A 19124-nucleotide genomic window follows, 5' to 3' on the forward strand; every position below is an offset into this window, starting at 1 on the left:
ATCTGTGTGTCAGAACACCCAACACCACATGGTACAGGAGTGGATCGATACCTGCCTACTAACCTGCCATTCTGGACATGGACCACACCGGCAAACCGCAGCCGATGCAAGTCACGGGGAACCTAGGTACCAACTGGAAGCTCTACAGGCAGCGATTTGACCTGTACATCCGTGCCACCGAAAAACAGAATGTCTCGGATGACTCGAAGATTGCAATGCTCCTCTTCTACGCAGGTCCGCACGCAACTGACGTCTTCAACTCACTGGTGTTCGAAGAAGGCGAAAGCCAAGCCAAATATGACACGGTCATCCTCAAACTGGACCAGCACTTTCAAGTTGAAGTAAATGAAAGTTTTGAAAGATACCTCTTTCAGCAACGCCTGCAAGGTAAGGAGGAGCTTTTTCAACCCTTTTTGACGCACCTCCGGATTCTAGCGCAGTCCTGCGGTTACGGCACCACCACAGAGTCCATGATCAGGGACCAGATTGTTTTTGGCGTTGCCTCTAGTGGCCTACGCCAGCAGCTTCTAAAAATGAAAAGCCTCACCTTAGCGTCTGCTGTGGAAGCCTGTGTCCTCCACGAAAATGCTACCTGCCGTTTTGCCCGATTTCAGGCGTCCGAGTTGGCACGGAGGGGGTCCCCAGCCGTCGAATCGGCAAGCCAGGCTGCCCACGACGTCGAACGCATCCAGGCCGTCGATTACTTCCCGACCCACGGCCCGGACGACAGCGGCCGCTTCCCGCGCTTTTCGCGGTCTCCCGCGCAGGTGCGCGCCAAAAAGAACGGCCACGAGGGACGCACTGCGCAGGCGCGCCCACCGCAAGATCGCACTGCGCATGCGCAGTGGCGCAACGAACGCCGTGACGTCATGACGTGCGGCAATTGTGGAGCTCTACATTTAAAAGGGCAATGTCCTGCAAAAAACCGACAGTGCCACAGATGTGGCACGATGGGCCACTACGCAGCCCACTGTCGTTCGGCTCAACCCATGGATCCGGCGCATCCTCGACAACCTCGCAGACGAGTCAGGACCGTCCAGCCCACGCATCAAGACTTCCAGTTAAGTGATGCAGATGACCAGGATGCCTTCCGAGTTTCCGTCATTGATGTCAACAAGGTCAATGCCATCAATCCAGCCGATGAGTGGTGTGCCACCCTGACGGTCAACCCGAACTCGTCGCAAGCCCATTAGACTGGACTTATAATACCGTTCATATGTTTAACAAGTTGCACAATTTTACATGATAACCTGTTGTTGTTTATCGTTCCAGAGGTCGTCTGACTGGACAACTGTTCAAGTTTTTTTTTTTCTTCTTCTCTCGTTCGCATTTATGTTATGTTATGGTACAACTTGGCTCATGTGACGCACCCGACATCGCCCCATGTACATAGTTCCGTCATATGCACATGCTGCACACGACACACACACACTCCTAGATGCACTCACGACACGATCATATTTATCACCACGTAGGCACATATCTTTGTAAAAAGGGGGGATGTCATGATATTCAAACACACACATCATGATGGACACACTAACAGGCAAATCAGAGTACACAACACCACAACCAATCACAGACAAGAACACCAACCATATAAAAAGCACGAGCACGACACCTGGTGGTCAGTAGGTCTGGGGAAAAGGGAACAAGAAAGAGCTGTTAAAACACCACAAGCAGGGAACCCCCCACGTGCAGAGTGCAAAGACCAAACTGTAAATAGTAAGTTTAAATAAAGAAGCGTTGTACCATATGCAACTGTGTTGGCTCATCTGTGTGTCAGAACACCCAACACCACACATGAGAGATAATTTTAATATTTTAGGGGGGGAAATAGGATGAGTTATTGCATTTTCCTTGTGTCCCGATTTGTTTATGGTGATTTCTGCTTGCTTATATTGCATCATATGTTAATATGATTGGCAGTAAATTGATACTGGCAAAATGGGTGCATCGATGGGCAAAGTTTTAGCTCTAACTTTTGAATTATGCTCACCAGGAAATTTCACCCCAGAGTTTACTTTGTAATTAAGAGTGAGCTATTTTCTTTTTTTACCCAAGTGTGATTGTGAAGTGTACATTAATTTTTCCAGTTTTAAAATATGTGCCCTGGAGGCACTCAATCACACTGGCAAAGTAGTTTGCCTGAGTTACATTGTTCAAATGTGCAACAAGCAGTGACTGCTATCAGGTTCTCAGTCATGGAGGTTATTGCACCTTGGTTCTTCACCTGACATCCACACAAATGAATTTTAACTCTTCCCCTCCTCAACACAAACCAGGAAATGGAAGTTAGTATGCTTGGAAGTTCTTATCTTGAAGCCCTGGCAATCCATCTCACCCAACCTTCTAACTCAAGTGGACAGGTTCTGGACATTGTTGCACATCCTTGGGACTCAGCATTGAGGGCAGAAGGAGGCCATTCGGCACATCTTGTCCATGCCATGCCAGGTTTAAGTAATCCAAGCCCCCTTTTTACCGCACTGGTAAGTTTAAAGGTCTATGTCAAAGCGGGGAGAAAGAAAGTAAATAAGGTACGTGGGCACTTGTGGGGGGGGGGAAAGAGAGCTAGCTTGGCCGGGGTCTCCGGGGATCAGGAGAGACTCTATGGGGGTGGAGAGTTTGAACTTGCCATGTAAACCTTAGCTGGCAACATCTGTGGAGAAGAGGGGGTCCCGAGCATATTTTTGGGGGACCAACCCCAAATACACCAGCCTGGCGCCCAGAAGCTATGGCCAATGAACTACCGCCCCAAAAGGACACCTGACCTCCACCACGGGGTCCCGAAGTCAGATCCAAAAAGGTATCTCTACAAATATGCATCCTGCCTATCCAAGCAAAATCACGAAGTTCAAACCTGCTCTTACCAGGCCAACCTACACACTTTGGGGTTGAAATGCCATGACGACAAAAATCCCACTTCAATGGATGCAGCATGGTGGCACAGTGGTTAGCACTGCTGCCTCACAGCTTCATGGACCTGGGTTCAATTCCGGCCTCGGATAACTGTCTGTGTGGAGTTTGCACTTTCTCCCCGTGTCTCTGTGGGTTTCATCGGAGTGTTCCGGTGTCCTCCCACAGTCCAAAGATGTGCAGGTTAGGTGGATTGGCCATGCTAAATTGCCACTTAGTGCCCAAAAGGTTAGGTTGGGTTACTGGGTTTACGGGGATAGGGTGGAGACGTGGGCTTAAGTAGGGCTGGTGTAGACTTGAAGGGCCGAATGGCCTCCTTCTGCACTGTAAATTCTATGATTCTATAAATGGTTAGCTCCTTCTTTGAAGTGCACAGACACAGAATATAGGCCCCCATAAAAATCGGAAGTGCTGTGTCCTGGGGTGGGTCTTTACATTTCCAGGGTAGTTTGCTATTTTCGCCTAATGGAGAGATTCTCCATCATATGAAAATCTAGATGGCCTTAATTTCTACATTTACCTGAGGTTCTGCCAAAATACTTCTATTTTACATTAAAATTCCTGGAGGCAGTTAGAGTGTGAGTTTCCGACAGCAGCTGAGCAATGTAAAAAGTCATTTTCTATAACTAGTCACCTACCCTTTCTACGGGTTCCATATTAAGAGAGCATACACCCTATATTTGTAAGCGCCTGACAAGTCAAGATTGGTGAAAGTCCTTCAAAAAGTGAATTCTTTTTGAAGTGTTTTTATGTTATCAATGATTATAGCATAGCTGGGATTGCATCCCGCCCACTGTAATTACTGCAACTTATTTATGCAAATTTTTCATGTAACAAGAGGTGACATGTTACAAGGGGCAACATTAGCCCCACCCTATATGGCAAATAAAACTCTTTGTTAAATATACAGTATAATAAATTTAAATTTAGAAATGACACAAAAGGAAAACCAATATACTACTTCTGTACGACACCAAATTGACACAAATGACATTGGGTCATTCTGCATTTGAATGATTGAAACCTCTCCCGAAAGACTGACAAGTCCCTTGAAGTGTTATTTTTTTTCTAAATACCTCTTAAATATTTTGGGATTGACAAAGTTTGAATACATTTGATTATAATCTCAAGTGTGATGCTTTACAGGGTACTAGTTTGTTGGCGCACACCCAATATTTTTTAAAACACAATATGACTGACAAAAAACATTTTGCAGAGTCTAACTCAGTACCTTAGATAAGATGCAAGTGATTGGAAAAATTCTGGCATTTGGTATGATTTGTCTACTGAGCACCTTAAAGTAGTGATATAGTGGGCTAAATTTTTCCACAGTTACTAAGTCCTACTATGAGGGCCCAAAGTAGGAGCCAATGCTGCTTCAGCCGGTGGCTAAACCCAGGGAGGCTTATTCCTCATGGTGGGTAGTTAAATAGCCGCTGCCGTGGCAGTCCATCCCCGAGAGCTGCTAGCCTAATCAAAGTACCAGCATCAGCAGCACTACCGATAGAATGGTGATCGGGGAAGGGTGGTGGGGTGTGTGTCATGATGCACATTTGGCACTTTTGCAGAATGGCTATTGTTACCCTTCATGGACCCTGGAGTTTTCAAATAAAGAGTTCCTTCACCCCCACATCCCGGAGCCGACTGAGTGGCAGTTTGATTTCGCTGGTTGGTCTCCCGCTGCAGCAGCGTAACCCCGATCTGGGCAAAATGGCTGTGGAGGTGGGAATTGACCCTTCATTGACAAAAAAAAAGGCTGAATTGTACTCCCAGCAATTGGCCCATCTGCCACCCTTCCCATTGCTGCCAAAAAGACATGGTGGTGGGAAGACATTGGGCACAGCTTCCTGACACCTTCTCGTGCTATTTTACCAGCCTGGTATGCTGAGAGGTGGGGTGACAAATGCAGAGATCAGGGAATTAGGCAACAAAAATAATTTGATTATAATGGGAGACTTACATTCCCACATATTGCTGGAAGAAGCAGAACAGCTCAAATTGTAAAGGTAATTAATTTTCAGAATTTATTTGGTACATTTTTCAAGAGCAATATGTTTCAGAACTTGGCAAGAGAACAGGCTATACCGGATTAGTAATGAGCAAAGAACATGAATGAATTAACAATCTGACTGCAGGAAAGCACCTTCCAGATATTAACCATGCGATTGAATTTGGTATCATGTTTAAGAGGGAGAAGGAAGAGTCATGAATGAAGATTTTAAATTTAAGGAAGGCAAACTTTCATTAGTTAGTAAGAAGTCTTACAACATCAGGTTAAAGTCCAACAGGTTTGTTTCGAATCAGTAGCTTTCGGAGCACTGCTCCTTCCTCATGTTAATGAAGAGGTGGGTTCCAGAAACATACATATATAGACAAAGTCAAAGATGCGAGATGCTACTTTGAATGTGAGTCTTTGCAGGTAATTAAGGCTACAGGTCCAGACGGAGCAACTGGGGAGAGGAATAATCACAGGTTAAAGAGGTGTGAACTGTCTCAAGCCATTCTCCAAGGTGGCCTTCAGGACGCACGACAATGCAGAATCGCCGAGCAGAAACTTATAGCCAAGTTCCGCACTCATGAGGACAACCTCAATCGGGACCTTGGATTCACGTCGCATTACATTCACCCCCCACCATCTGGTCTCAGCTTGTGAAATCCTACCAACTGTCCTGGCTTGAGACAATTCACACCACCCTAATCCTCACCCCTCCATGCAATCTCTACCCCACCCTCACTCACAAGTGATCAAATCCATTACCATTACCATACCATGAAGCAAAAAGGCAAATTGTTGGCTTTCATCTTAAGGGGGCTGGAATTCAAAAGCGAGGAATTGATGCTTCAGTAATATTGATTAGTCCCCATCTGGAGCATAATGTTCAGTTTTGGTCCTAAACCTCGGGAAATATTGGCTTTGGAGGGTTTACAATGCAGATTTACCAGAATGATACTAGGACATAAAGGGTTAAACGTAACTAGTATTCCTTTGAACTGAGAAAATAAAATTGTGTTTGACAAAATCCACTTCTTTGACGTGGTGACAGATATAGTGGAAGGCGTAATGCACTAAACATGGTATGCGCAAACTTTCAGAAAGTCTTTGAAAGGCACTACTTGGAGAAAATTGTAATGTATGGAATCAGATGGAATGGCAGAAAATACACATTAAAAACCTGTTTGAGGGGAAGTTATAGGCAGGTTCTCAGTATCATTGAACTGGGAGCAATCCCCCCCCCCCCCCCCTCCTCCTCCCCAGGGTTCTTTTCTGTGATTGTCCATATTCACTGTGCCTATTAATCATTTGGTTAAAAGGCTAGAGGGAGTGATGTCCAATTTACTGATGTAGCTCAAATATGTAGCAGTAAGTAATTCTGAGGATGAAAAGGAGTTGTAAAAAGATATCAATAAGCAAATCAAAAACAATGTTAGTAAATGAGAGACTACACATTTTGGTAAAACAAAAGAAAGTTTGGGTAATACAAAAGAGCAGAGGGATTTGGGGTTTCAGTTTCACATAATATTAAAGAAAGAACCAAAAATGGATAAGGTTAATGAAATATGTTCATGTAGAGCATTAACACCAGCGCACACTGGTTGCGCGGAATGACGTGTTTCTATGCTGTTACTCCTTTGTAATTTTATTGATTTCAATAGAAATTAAAATCAGACTGGCACCCAATCCACAAAACCAGTTTTATGCTGGTGCAGAAAATTGAAAATTTCCCCCACTCTGTTTCCTTGCCTGGAATTTCCAATCCTGCAAATTCTAAGATTCTTATCAGTGGAAGTTAAAATTTATAATTTTTTTTTTAAATTAAAAGCGGGATACAGATAGGATATTTACAGTGACAATTTGAGGATCAACCGATTATTAACATCATGATGGAACATTGCTTTAAACCAATACAGGATTGAATTATTTAAAGTAGAGTAGCCCCCTTTTTGAAAAAATAAAGAAATAAATACTAATCAGTCCTGGCTAAATGTAAACAATAATAAGCTTTCTTTTTATTGGTGACAGCACAAACTTTTATTGGGCAACTGCTACCCTGGCCAGGATTTTAGGTGGAGGCGGTGGCCCCAATCACCAGCTATAAAGTAGGGACAAGCCTGCCTCCGCCTGTCCTGCAAACCATGACTGAAATTTACATTATTTATGCAATTAGTTGCCTTAAGTCATGGTCTAGCCACTGTGAAGCAGGATGTTCCTCTTCCAAGAACTGCTGGCCTTTAGTCCCAGCTGAAGCCACTAGGTGCAGTGGTCACTGCTGGGATTGCAGCAGGCCTAGTACCAGCGATCATCAAGGAGGCCTGTAATAAAGGTCAGTAGAGCTAGGAATCACCAGAGCCAATCAGGCAGACCCGTTTGATTGGGAATGTCAATCAATCGGAGAGGCCCTTTCCACATGGGGGCCCTGTAGGCCACAGAGTGCCAATCAGGAGGGAACCCCATACAGCCTGCAGGAAGACCAACAAATTTTACTGGAAGTTGCCACCTGTCAGTGGTAGAATGCCACTGGTGATGGAAATAGGCCCATAAGTAGCGATTAATTGGCCTCGATTGACCTAAGGGCTGGAAGTCCACCTACCCAGTCACTGGGAAAACACCAACAGAGGTGGGAAGGCAGTGGGCACAGCAACCAGTCCAATTCCACTCTATTTCTTTCTTGCCCTGTGTCCTCCCAATCCAACCCAGGGGGTTGGAGCAGGTGGTTTAAAACTCTAGCTTCTGGTATCTACGGTGCCCCAATATTCTGCCTTGATATATCATAAAGGATTGGATCAATTAAATGGTAAAGATTCTTATGTTAATAGCAAGTACTTTAGTGTTTGATTAGAGAAAATGATGAGTCAAGTAGCCAATCTCAAGCCAATTGGAGGGTGGCATGGTATTGTACCACATGGATTGAAACACTCAGACCATCAAATGTCTGTTAAAAACAAAGGGTTCTCTTTTGTAATGGAATGCATTTAAAAAGGCAAACTCTGGGCAGCACGGTAGCGCAGTGGGTTAGCCCTGCTGCCTCACGGCGCCAAGGTCCCAGGTTCGATCCCGGCTCTGGGTCACTGTCCGTGTGGAATTTGCACATTCTCCCCGTGTTTGCATGGGTTTCGCCCCCACAACCAAAAGATATGCAGGGCAGGCGAATTGGCCACGCTAAATTGCCCCTTAATTGGATAAAATTAATTGGGTATTCTAAATTTATTTGAAAAAAAGCTCTTTTTCTTCCATAATAATCTTTATCTACAGGCAGTACGGTAGTACAGTGGTTAGCACAATTGCTTCACAGTTTCAGGGTTCAAGGTTCGATTCCCGGCTCGGGTCATTATCTGTGCCGAGTCTGCACGTTCTCCCCATGCCTGCGTGGGTTTCTTCCTGGTGCTCCGGTTTCCTCCCACAGTCCAAAGATGTGCAGGATAGCTGGATTGGACATGATAAATTGCTCTTAGTGTCCAAAAAAGGTTAGGTGGGGTTACTTTGTTACGGGGATAGGTGAAGGCGTTGGCTTAAGTGGGGTGCTCTTTCCAAGGGCCGGTGCAGACCTGATGGGCCGAATGGCCTCCGTCTGCAATGTAAATTCTATGATTCTAAAAGGGGGTTCTGGGTTTTCTGCCACACCTCACCATTGTCAAACAGTACAAAAACAGAATGATGAAGTTGTTACACTGCTCAGCACAAACTGGCTACAACAAATACAGAATCAGCACAAGATCATAAAAAAAAGGATCAGGTGTAAACCATGTGACCCATTGAGCCTGCTCCGCCAGCCAATGGAATCATGGCTGATCTTGGGCATTAACTCACTTTCTGGCTCGCTCACCACATCCCTTGATTCCAAGAGACCATGGATTTGTCCAAACCAGCCCTAACTGTATTCAATAATGGAGTACCCACAATCCTATGTATGCAATTTACTTAAAGCAGCAACCACAAGAATGAACAAATAGCTATGGATAGGAAAATTGGAGAGGACCCCAGATAGAGGGCAACGCTCAAAAAAGGTCAATCAGCAACAAAAACTTCAGGGAAGAGGCAACAGAAGATTTTAGAAATGCAGTAAAGATCCCAGAGGAGACAATGAAGACCGAAAGAAGGAGGCAATGAAAGACCCCAGAAGGAGAGCAAGAAGGACCCCAGAAGAGCAATGAAGGACTCCAGAAGGAGAGCAAGAAAGACCCCTGAAGGAGGGCAATGAAAGACCCCTGAAGGAGGGCAATGAAAGACCCCTGAAGGAGGGCAATGAAAGACCCCTGAAGGAGGGCAATGAAAGACCCCTGAAGGAGGGCAATGAAAGACCCCTGAAGGAGGGCAATGAAAGACCCCTGAAGGAGGGCAATGAAAGACCCCAGAAGGAGGGCAATGAAAGACCCCAGAAGGAGGGCAATGTAAGACCCCTGAAGGAGGGCAATGTAAGACCCCAGAAGGAGGGCAATGAAAGACCCCAGAAGGAGGGCAATGAAAGACCCCAGAAGGAGGGCAATGAAAGACCCCTGAAGGAGGGCAGTGAAAGACCCCTGAAGGTGGGCAGTGAAAGACCCCAGAAGGAGAGCAGTGAAAGACCCCAGAAGGAGGGCAGTGAAAGACCCCAGAAGGAGGGCAGTGAAAGACCCCAGAAGGAGGGCAAGAAAGACCCCAGAAGGAGGGCAAGAAAGACCCCAGAAGGAGGGCAAGAAAGACCCCAGAAGAGCAATGAAAGACGCCTGAGGGAGGGCAATGAAAGACGCCTGAGGGAGGGCAATGAAAGACTCCTGAAGGAGGGCAATGAAAGACTCCTGAAGGAGGGCAATGAAAGACTCCTGAAGGAGGGCAATGAAAGACTCCTGAAGGAGGGCAATGAAAGATCCCTGAAGGAGGGCAATGAAAGATCCCTGAAGGAGGGCAATGAAATACCCCTGAATGAGGGCAATGTAAGACCCGACAAGAAGGGCAATGAGAGAGTTGCAGAATGGAAATCGGGCAACACTTTATCAGAGACAGCCCTGACCAACAGTGAAGCAAAAAGGGTTTTGCCGGAGTTAAGACAAGTTGAAATGAATGTTTGCAAAATGTAGATGTCTAGTAAGAACATAATGGATTTCCCTTCAGATTTTTGTATGTCCACAGAGATCTCCTCTCATTCTTTGAAACTCTTTTAAAACGCCGTGGTGCACATGCTTTTCTTTGATGTTACATGGCTCCCTTTTAAAAACAAGTGTTGAGTTGAGTGTAGGATTTGCATGGGACAGCTAAATGTTAAACTAGTCATTTAGGTAATTTGGATATTCTGAATTCCCCCTCCGTGTACTTGAACAGGTGCCGGAATGTGGCGACTCGTGGCTTTTCACAGTAACTTCATTGCAGTGTTAATGTAAGCCCACTTGTGACAATAAAAGATTATTATGAAGTGTTAATATCAAAACTCATCCCACAATCTCCTTTTGTAGCATGCTCTTCACTAAGTCATCAAATTGTATGACTCCTTTTATCAATTTTCTTCCCCTACGATCTTCAGGCTTGACATTATTTCATCACAGATTTACATTTTCTTCTCTTTTGCTATTTTAAACTTGGAAATTGCCTTCTCTGTGGATATTGGTTCTGTACCTGAGATTGTCAATAAAATATGCTCACACCATTAAACTGGATTTTAAGGTACACAACTTATCACCCAGAAGAGCAATGAAAGACCCCTGAAGGAAGGCAATGAAAGACCCCTGAAGGAGGGCAATGAAAGACCCCTGAAGGAGGACAATGAAAGACCCCTGAAGGAGGGCAATGAAAGACCCCTGAAGGTGGGCAGTGAAAGACCCCTGAAGGTGGGCAGTGAAAGACCCCTGAAGGTGGGCAGTGAAAGACCCCTGAAGGTGGGCAGTGAAAGACCCCTGAAGGAGGGCAGTGAAAGACCCCAGAAGGAGGGCAGTGAAAGACCCCAGAAGGAGGGCAGTGAAAGACCCCAGAAGGAGGGCAGTGAAAGACCCCAGAAGGAGGGCAGTGAAAGACCCCAGAAGGAGGGCAGTGAAAGACCCCAGAAGAGCAATGAAAGACCCCTGAGGGAGGGCGATGAAAGACTCCTGAAGGAGGGCGATGAAAGACTCCTGAAGGAGGGCAATGAAAGACTCCTGAAGGAGGGCAATGAAAGACTCCTGAAGGAGGGCAATGAAAGACTCCTGAAGGAGGGCAATGAAAGACTCCTGAAGGAGGGCAATGAAAGACTCCTGAAGGAGAGCAATGAAAGACTCCTGAAGGAGAGCAATGAAAGACTCCTGAAGGAGGGCAATGAAAGACCCCAGAAGGAGGGCAATGAAAGATCCCTGAAGGAGGGCAATGAAAGACCCCTGAAGGAGGGCAATGAAAGACCCCTGAGGGAGGGCAATGAAAGACTCCTGAGGGAGGGCAATGAAAGACTCCTGAAGGAGGGCAATGAAAGACCCCTGAAGGAGTGCAATGAAAGACCCCTGAAGGAGGGCAATGAAATACCCCTGAAGGAGGTCAATGAAAGACCCCTGAAGGAGGGCAATGAAAGACCCCAGAAGGAGGGAAATGAAAGACCCCTGAAGGTGGGCAGTGAATGACCCCTGAAGGTGGGCAGTGAAAGACCCCAGAAGGAGGGCAGTGAAAGACCCCAGAAGGAGGGCCATGAAAGATCCCAGAAGGGCAATGAAAGACCCCAGAAGGAGGGCAATTAAATACCCCTGAAGGAGGGCAATGAAAGACCCCTGAAGGAGGGCAATGAAAGACCCCTGAAGGAGGGCAATGAAAGACCCCTGAAGGAGGGCAATGAAAGACCCCTGAAGGAGGGCAATGAAAGACCCCTGAAGGAGGGCAATGAAAGACCCCTGAAGGAGGGCAATGAAAGACCCCTGAAGGAGGGCAATGAAAGACCCCTGAAGGAGGGCAATGAAAGACCCCTGGAAGGAGGGCAATGAAAGACCCCTGAAGGAGGGCAATGAAAGACCCCTGGAAGGAGGGCAATGTAAGACCCGACAAGAAGGGCGATGAGAGAGTTGCAGAATGGAAATCGGGCAACACTTTATCAGAGACAGCCCTGACCAACAGTGAAGCAAAAAGGGTTTTGCCGAAGTTAAGACAAGTTGAAATGAATGTTTGCAAAATGTAGATGTCTAGTAAGAACATAATGGATTTCCCTTCAGATTTTTATATGTCCACAGAGATCTCCTCTCATTCTTTGAAACTCTTTTAAAACGCCATGGTGCACATGCTTTTCTTTGATGTTACATGGCTCCCTCTTAAAAACAAGTGTTGAGTTGAGTGTAGGATTTGCATGGGACAGCTAAATGTTAAACTAGTCATTTAGGTAATTTGGATATTCTGAATTCCCCCTCCGTGTACTTGAACAGGTGCCGGAATGTGGCAACTAGTGGCTTTTCACAGTAACTTCATTGCAGTGTTAATGTAAGCCCACTTGTGACAATAAAACATTATATTGAAGTGTTAATATCAAAACTCATCCCACAATCTCCTTTTGTAGCATGCTCTTCACTAAGTCATCAAATTGTATGACTCCTTTTATCAATTTTCCTCCCCTACGATCTTCAGGCTGGACATTATTTCATCAGATTTACATTTTCTTCTCTTTTGCTATTTTAAACTTGGAAATGGCCTTCTCTGTGGATATTGGTTCTGTACCTGGGATTGTCAATAAAATATGCTCACACCATTAAACTGGATTTTAAGGTACACTACTTATCACCCCCATGCGCTCGTTGCCTTTAAAATATTTAATTTTTAATACAACCCATCAAATTGCTTTCTAAAACATACCTGTTTGCCCTGTTTTATAGCACTTTAAGCAAAACTGGATACAGTGAAAAAAATACTCTATGGGAACATTTTTTTCCAGCTATAACATATTACTCAAACTCCTGTTGGAGTGATATATCTCCCTTCTAAGGCTTGTAAATGTTAGTTTGTAAAGGGTAATAGTACCAAATGTTAAAAACGTGACCCATTGAAAAGGTCTTTCAACTGTTTCAGATGTTCATCTTTTATTTGCTCTGTTTTAACATTACAAATTAAGTAAGATTTCCTCTGGCGTTTCCATCATATTCTAGCGACCAGGAGGCAGATATTTCGTATGTGGTCTTGCGGGATGACAACTGATCTGAGTGATGGTCAGTTTAACTCAGGTACATTGCATTCGTAGGCAGTTGTGTACGATACACATTTATTTATCAAGAAAGGAAACTATCTAAGGGAGCTTTAGGACCCAGAGGTAATCGTTCAGTCGAACACATGACTTTTTAAAGGAGACAAGCTGTCGCATGTAACCTCCTGGAGAGAAAGAGGTGGGAGAGGGAGAGAAAAATTCGCCTTCGGAACAAATAGCACGGGGCGCCGCCGAAATCCCAATTTGGAAATCCGAACCACCAGGAAACATGGTCATCATCGTCCCTTTCAGTGAACCATCAGTCAACAGGGGCTGGATGGAGACCGCGTCCAATCCCGTGCAGCCAAAGATAAAGGCAATTCATCGCACAGATATTCCGACCAGCCCTAATTCAACGGAATGTGCTTACCTTCCTGCGCTGCATTTCCAAGTTTCGTCCTGTTCCCAAGCCCAATCCATTCCTCGGGTTGCCTGCGTGGAATGGTTCGTGGCGACATTCGGAGAGCAGAGGGGCGTTAATCAATCCATCCGATAGTTGAGATGAGAATGCATGGCTGGCTTTGGGGGTGGGGGTGGGGGGGGGGGGGGGGGGGGGGACACAGGACGGCACTCTGTGTGTGTGTGTCTGCAGCTGTCAAAGCGGCTGATCAGAGAGGGGGGCGGGCGCGCGCGCACCTCTCTGTCTCACGCTCCAGTCTGCACGCTGCTAATTATGCAGCCCAGCGCAGCTGTTGGCCACAGAAATGCACTGCCAGGTAGGCGCCCAAATCTCGACACTGTCCAGCCGAGGGGACGAAGATCACCTCAAAGCTCGGAAACACCTGGCCAAGAAGAATTTAGAGCCCCCCCCCCCCCCCCAAAGAGCTGAAGGATAGCCAAGCTGAAATAAAAAGTCTGATTTTTTTAAAGTCCCTTAAAGAAGGGACTACTACGACTGCAAGGACGTTCATCGTTACAGAAGATCTGACACTGACAAGGCTTTTTTTTCTACCTGACCTCTGAACTTTGTGATGGTGCGCATTTAAAGGGATTCTGTTGTCTAGTTTTATTTAAATGATCTTGCAAGCAGGTTGTGTACTCCGCTCCTGCCGTGTAGCACTGCTGTCACATTTTCTGTGCTGGTTGGCTGGCACGAGTATTTTGAACACATTGTCAAAAATTAAGCAAAGGAAGAACTGAAAATGCTGGAAACACTCAGGCGGGTCAGGCGTAGCACGGCGGGGGTGCAGAGGGGACGGTAATTGGGTGTGGGCCCTTTGTCAAGAAGCAATCACAGAGCCTGAAAAAATTTAACATTAAACAGGAATGGGGTAAAATAATTCAGAGGAGCAGTATTCAGTTCTGCGCACCTAACCCAAGGAAGGATGAAAGCAAATTATTGCGGATGCTGGAATCTGAAACCAAAGAAATATTGGGAGTACAGTAGCGAGTCACCCAAAATTACTAATTCTGTTATTTAATTCTGTTCTGTTAATTCGGAGCACAAAATTGATACTGACGCATGCACGAGTGCAACATCTCAACAGAATCCATGATCATTGTTAGGTACTTCCACACCCAGCCAACTTCCTGTGCAGGCGTGTTACAAGCTGCCACTTGCTTTACTAATAATGGCTTGGCAATCTTAACTTTGAAGCATAGTACGATGGTTAACGTGGACAGGCATACAACTATTCACAAACTATAGAGGCTGCTGTAAAAGTGAGGTAAATCAGTGGCTTAGTGAATAAATGCAAATCGTGAATAAACTTGATCTAGAGCTGAGCAATACACAAAAAGTGTGTTCTCCAGTCTGCAGGCTAGCCACTGATTTAAATCAAGGGAAGATTAGAGCTGCCAATGGTTTCAATTGAACTGAGGCAGCAGTTCACTTTGGACAAGGGAAAGAATCAGCCAGAGCTTCCATTCTGATCAATATCCAATGATTGCTGCTAGAAAATGCATCAGTGTACTTTGGCGGAATTGATGGGTGGTGGGGACTTGGTGGTCGTAACCTTTCCAAATACTTTTTGAAGTGTTCCAATTACATCAGAGCTTCTCCAAAGCTGACTGAAAATAATTTTGCTGCTTAACTTTTGAATTCCTGATCCCAATTATGTTGCTGCTTTGTGCCTGACGTGAATGCCAGCACAGTATTGGGAGACGTTTTCATGATTGCGTTTTGACAAATCAGACAAGCCTGCATTTACAATCCCCAGTCCATTGAAGTTAGCTCTGTTTCTACGTGCGTGCACATTTGGTGAAGAGAAAATAAGGCTATGTTGTTGTGCCCCAAATAGCCAGTCGTCAACGCTCACCATCTAAGCTCAAAGATGAAGAATGGCCACTGAGATGAGCTTTTGAATAGAGGCCAGCATTCATGGAACTTCAGTTAGTATCTTAATGAGAGGAGGAAAGAAGAACTGATGAAATCCTGTAATTGAGACAAGCTCATCAGGACGACAAGCAATGCTGCAGCTTGAATTCCTGCCCCTCTAAATAAGCACAAGATTTCTTCAAGTATAAGAATGCTCATGGGACACAGTTCCAACCTCTGACCAGCTGGTCACTTCTCCGGCATTAGAACAGTTCCTGGGTCTTAAACCTTTGGACTGCTCCATAAGGGAATTGTTTCTATATCTCCATTATAAATGAACCACTTTGATAATACTAGAACCCGAATGAACAATTGCGTAGTTAACTGTAACAGCTGATTGATGCAATATAATTTAATACATATAAAGAATTCCCCATTCTGTACTTAAATATCTGATTTAAATATTTAATTCCAACCACCTATTGTGTGAATGGAGTTGTACTCCAATGTATTCAAATCACAACCAGAGACCCTCTTAACAATTTAACCGCACAATGTTTCACAGAATCATAGAATTTATGGTGCAGAAGGAGGTCATTCGGCCCATCGAATCTGCACCTCCCTTCGAAAGAACACCCTACTAAAGTCCACGCCTCTACCCTATCTCCGTAACCCCACCTAACCTTTTTGGACACTAGGAGCAATTTAACATGTCCAATCCACTTATCCTGCACATCTTTGAACTGTGAGCACTCGGAGGAAACCCACCCAGACACGGGAGAATGTGCAGACTCCGCAGAGACAGTGACTTAAGCCGTGAATCAAACCTGCGACCTGGAGCTGTGAATCACCTGTGCTAACCCCTGTGCTATCTAAAGGGGAAGTCAGTTCAAAGAAATATTCAAAAGAATCATCATTTAAGATATGTGTGACCGTAGAGTTTTAAAAAATAAACTTAGAGTACCCAATTCATTTTTTCCAATTCAGGGACAATTTAGCGTAGCCAAGCCACCTAACCTGCACATCTTTTTGAGTTGTGGGGGCGAAACCCACGCAGACACGGGGAGAATGTGCAAACTCCACATGTACAATGACCCAGAGCCGGGATTGAACCTGGGACCTCGGCGCCATGCGGCATCAGGGCTAACCCACTGCGCCACCGTGCTGCCCATGTGACCGTAGAGTTGCATGGTCTTACAGTTGTATTACTCTTGCTATCTTTCACACAGTATACTTAACATAAAAACAAGAATTCCAGATTGTTTCCAGTTTCTGAGATTGCAATGATATGAACAATATCATATTTTTTCAAACGTTTACTCTGCAAAACAACAGCCTCTGCACTTCAAAAAATAATTTATTACATGAAGCTAGTTGAGATATTTTGTCAAAATAAGACTCCACATATATATAAGTATATTGTACATTATAACCTTTGAGCTACCCGTTAATCACGAGGGTGTGTTGGTGGCTTTGTGGTCAGTCTGGAGCCTGTGGTTATTTTCATATCCATGTGGTTGACTGGCAATTCGAAAGGTAAATAAGTACAGCACAGTCCAATTCAATGATTTAGTTTTATTTGGAGGCTGATTCTAAAGCCTGAATTATTTTTACAAGTAAATTAAGTTAGCTGCTGTTGATGCAGTTATGTCAATTTTTTATCCATCGAGTTTTGTTTAAGTTGTGATATAGGAAGAAAAATGTATCTCCATCTCATTTTAACTAATTTATGTGAGTTCCTTGGATTGTTATTTTAACAAAATCGCTCTCCTTATCTTAAATAATAGAGAGCAATCAGGTCAAAATTCTTGTCCTTGTCTATAAATTCTTTCATTCTCAACATCAACAGATTCCTTTATCACACTTCAACTCCGACCTACTGTGCATTTTCTTTCCCCTCCGCCCTTCGCACCACCTTCAGTTATCACATCTCATGAAACAGAAACTTGCTTTGCCAAACCTTGACACATTTCACTACTTTAAAAGACCTCCTGAAAATCCATCTGTTCAAGCAGACTTCCTATAAACCCCCTTACCTATTGGCATCTGGTTTCCTCTTTATAAAGCTATGTAGGAAATTGTACTATTAAAATTGTTCCTTTGGTGCAAGTTATTGTTCCGCTCAATATCACACTGGGGATATATTCACCAGGTGAGCCAACCATCATGTCGTTATCTAACTGGGTACTGGGTATTATAACACAATCTTCAACATGAATAGTAGTCATTATTCTGAACTCCATGACATCAAAACTGAATTTATTTAATAGCATAATGGGGAGTTAGATGTTGTGAGATGAATGTATAACTCCACCAGAACGCTCCACCAGAACGCTTTGGTTCTTGAGAAATTTAGTTGGATTGGTGGGAGGATAGTCTGACATGGCTTCATAGGGAAGGAAAATCAGGAAATGTGCACAGCAAATGACCAATTCAATATTGCCCGATTTATGTCTTTGCCACAACTTAAAATTATGCAATTTGAGCATTGCTAAAAAAAAGACAGGCTGTCAAATCTTTGTGTCTTGCACTCACAAGGGCAGATTCAAGAATGCTAAATTTTAAAGGGAGCAACATAATATACTACATAAGAAAAAGGTTGCTGATTGGTTGGTAAGTTGACACTGATTGACCAAGGCATTGCCATGGAAAATACACCAGCGAACTACTACCGCCACAGCTTTAAAATTAGCTGCAATGCCTGGACATGTTCCTTTTGTCTGCAGAGGGCAGGTCCTTGTGTATGAATATATGTAGCTTCTAGCATGCATAAATTAATCACTTGCAAGCCCAACTAATAAACATAAATTGGTTGTGGGCAGCACGGTGGCACAGTGGTTAGCACTGCTGCCTCACGGCGCCGAGGTCCCAGATTTGATCCCGGCTCTGGGTCACTGTCCGTGTGGAGTTTGCATATTCTCCCCGTGTTGCATGGGCTTTGCCCCCACAACCCAAAGATGTGCAGGCTAGGTGGATTGGCCATGCTAAATTGCCCCTTAATTGGAAAAAATGAATTGGGTACTCTAAAATTTTAGAAAACAAAACATAAATTGGCTGTTAGCATAAGTCATAGCATGCTTGGGATCGTTCAGCAAGTGCAGAATCACATCTAAGGTTAGGTATTATGTTCTGTGTTTTGCAAGCATGAGCTGCTCGAGTATGGTTAATACTCTGCCTATTATGAACAGCCAATGTGAGCTGTTTGATAAGATTCATCAGTCACGAGGAAAACAGCCTATGTACTGGCATTGCACTGGTGCCATAATTCATATATCACTTTAGTCATTTGCACAGCCGGTGGAACGTCTTTTAGCTTGAAAGCAACATCAATGGAAAATACCAATCCTGCTGTTTGAGGTAAACTGTGCATTATTCAGGTCCAAAAGTGGTGGTCTTTGGGCCATTCATGAGTATATATTTTCACATGAAAGTACCTGTTTTATGGAAGTAAAAAGAACATATCCAGGCATTGCATCCTTTTGAATTAAACAAAAGCGTGGGGGACAATAGTTCCTTGGTGCATTCTCCATGGCAGTACCTTGATCAGGGTCAACTTGCCAACCAATCAGTACCATTTTTCTCATGCTCCATTTGAAATTTGGCATTCTTGCATCTATCCTGATGAGTGCAAGATGAAAAGTTTTGGCAGCATGTATCTTTTTTTAAAGCAATATTCAATTTTTGTACTGCCAAACGATGCCTTATTTAATTGTTCATTCAATATTTTTCTTTAAACTTTCTTTCAGCAGCTTTTATTCAAACGTTAGAACAGCCAAGAGCCAGGTTCAGAGAAAGAAACACCA

At 44.3% G+C, this 19124-nt stretch overlaps 1 protein-coding gene across 1 annotated transcript in view; it reads right to left on the bottom strand.

Annotated features, from left to right (window-relative positions):
• pde4dip (phosphodiesterase 4D interacting protein) overlaps nucleotides 1-13592 on the bottom strand; it is an 888328-nt gene extending 874736 nt beyond the window's left edge. The window contains exon 1 of the mRNA XM_072511203.1: nucleotides 13435-13592. Coding sequence (XP_072367304.1) covers nucleotides 13435-13484 — 50 coding nt within the window. The 5' untranslated portion in view covers nucleotides 13485-13592. The remainder of the gene's footprint in view (nucleotides 1-13434) is intronic.
• Nucleotides 13593-19124: the final 5532 nt, after the last annotated feature.

This window comes from Scyliorhinus torazame, chromosome 7, assembly GCF_047496885.1.
Source record: "Scyliorhinus torazame isolate Kashiwa2021f chromosome 7, sScyTor2.1, whole genome shotgun sequence".
In the NCBI taxonomy this organism is placed as follows: domain Eukaryota; kingdom Metazoa; phylum Chordata; class Chondrichthyes; order Carcharhiniformes; family Scyliorhinidae; genus Scyliorhinus; species Scyliorhinus torazame.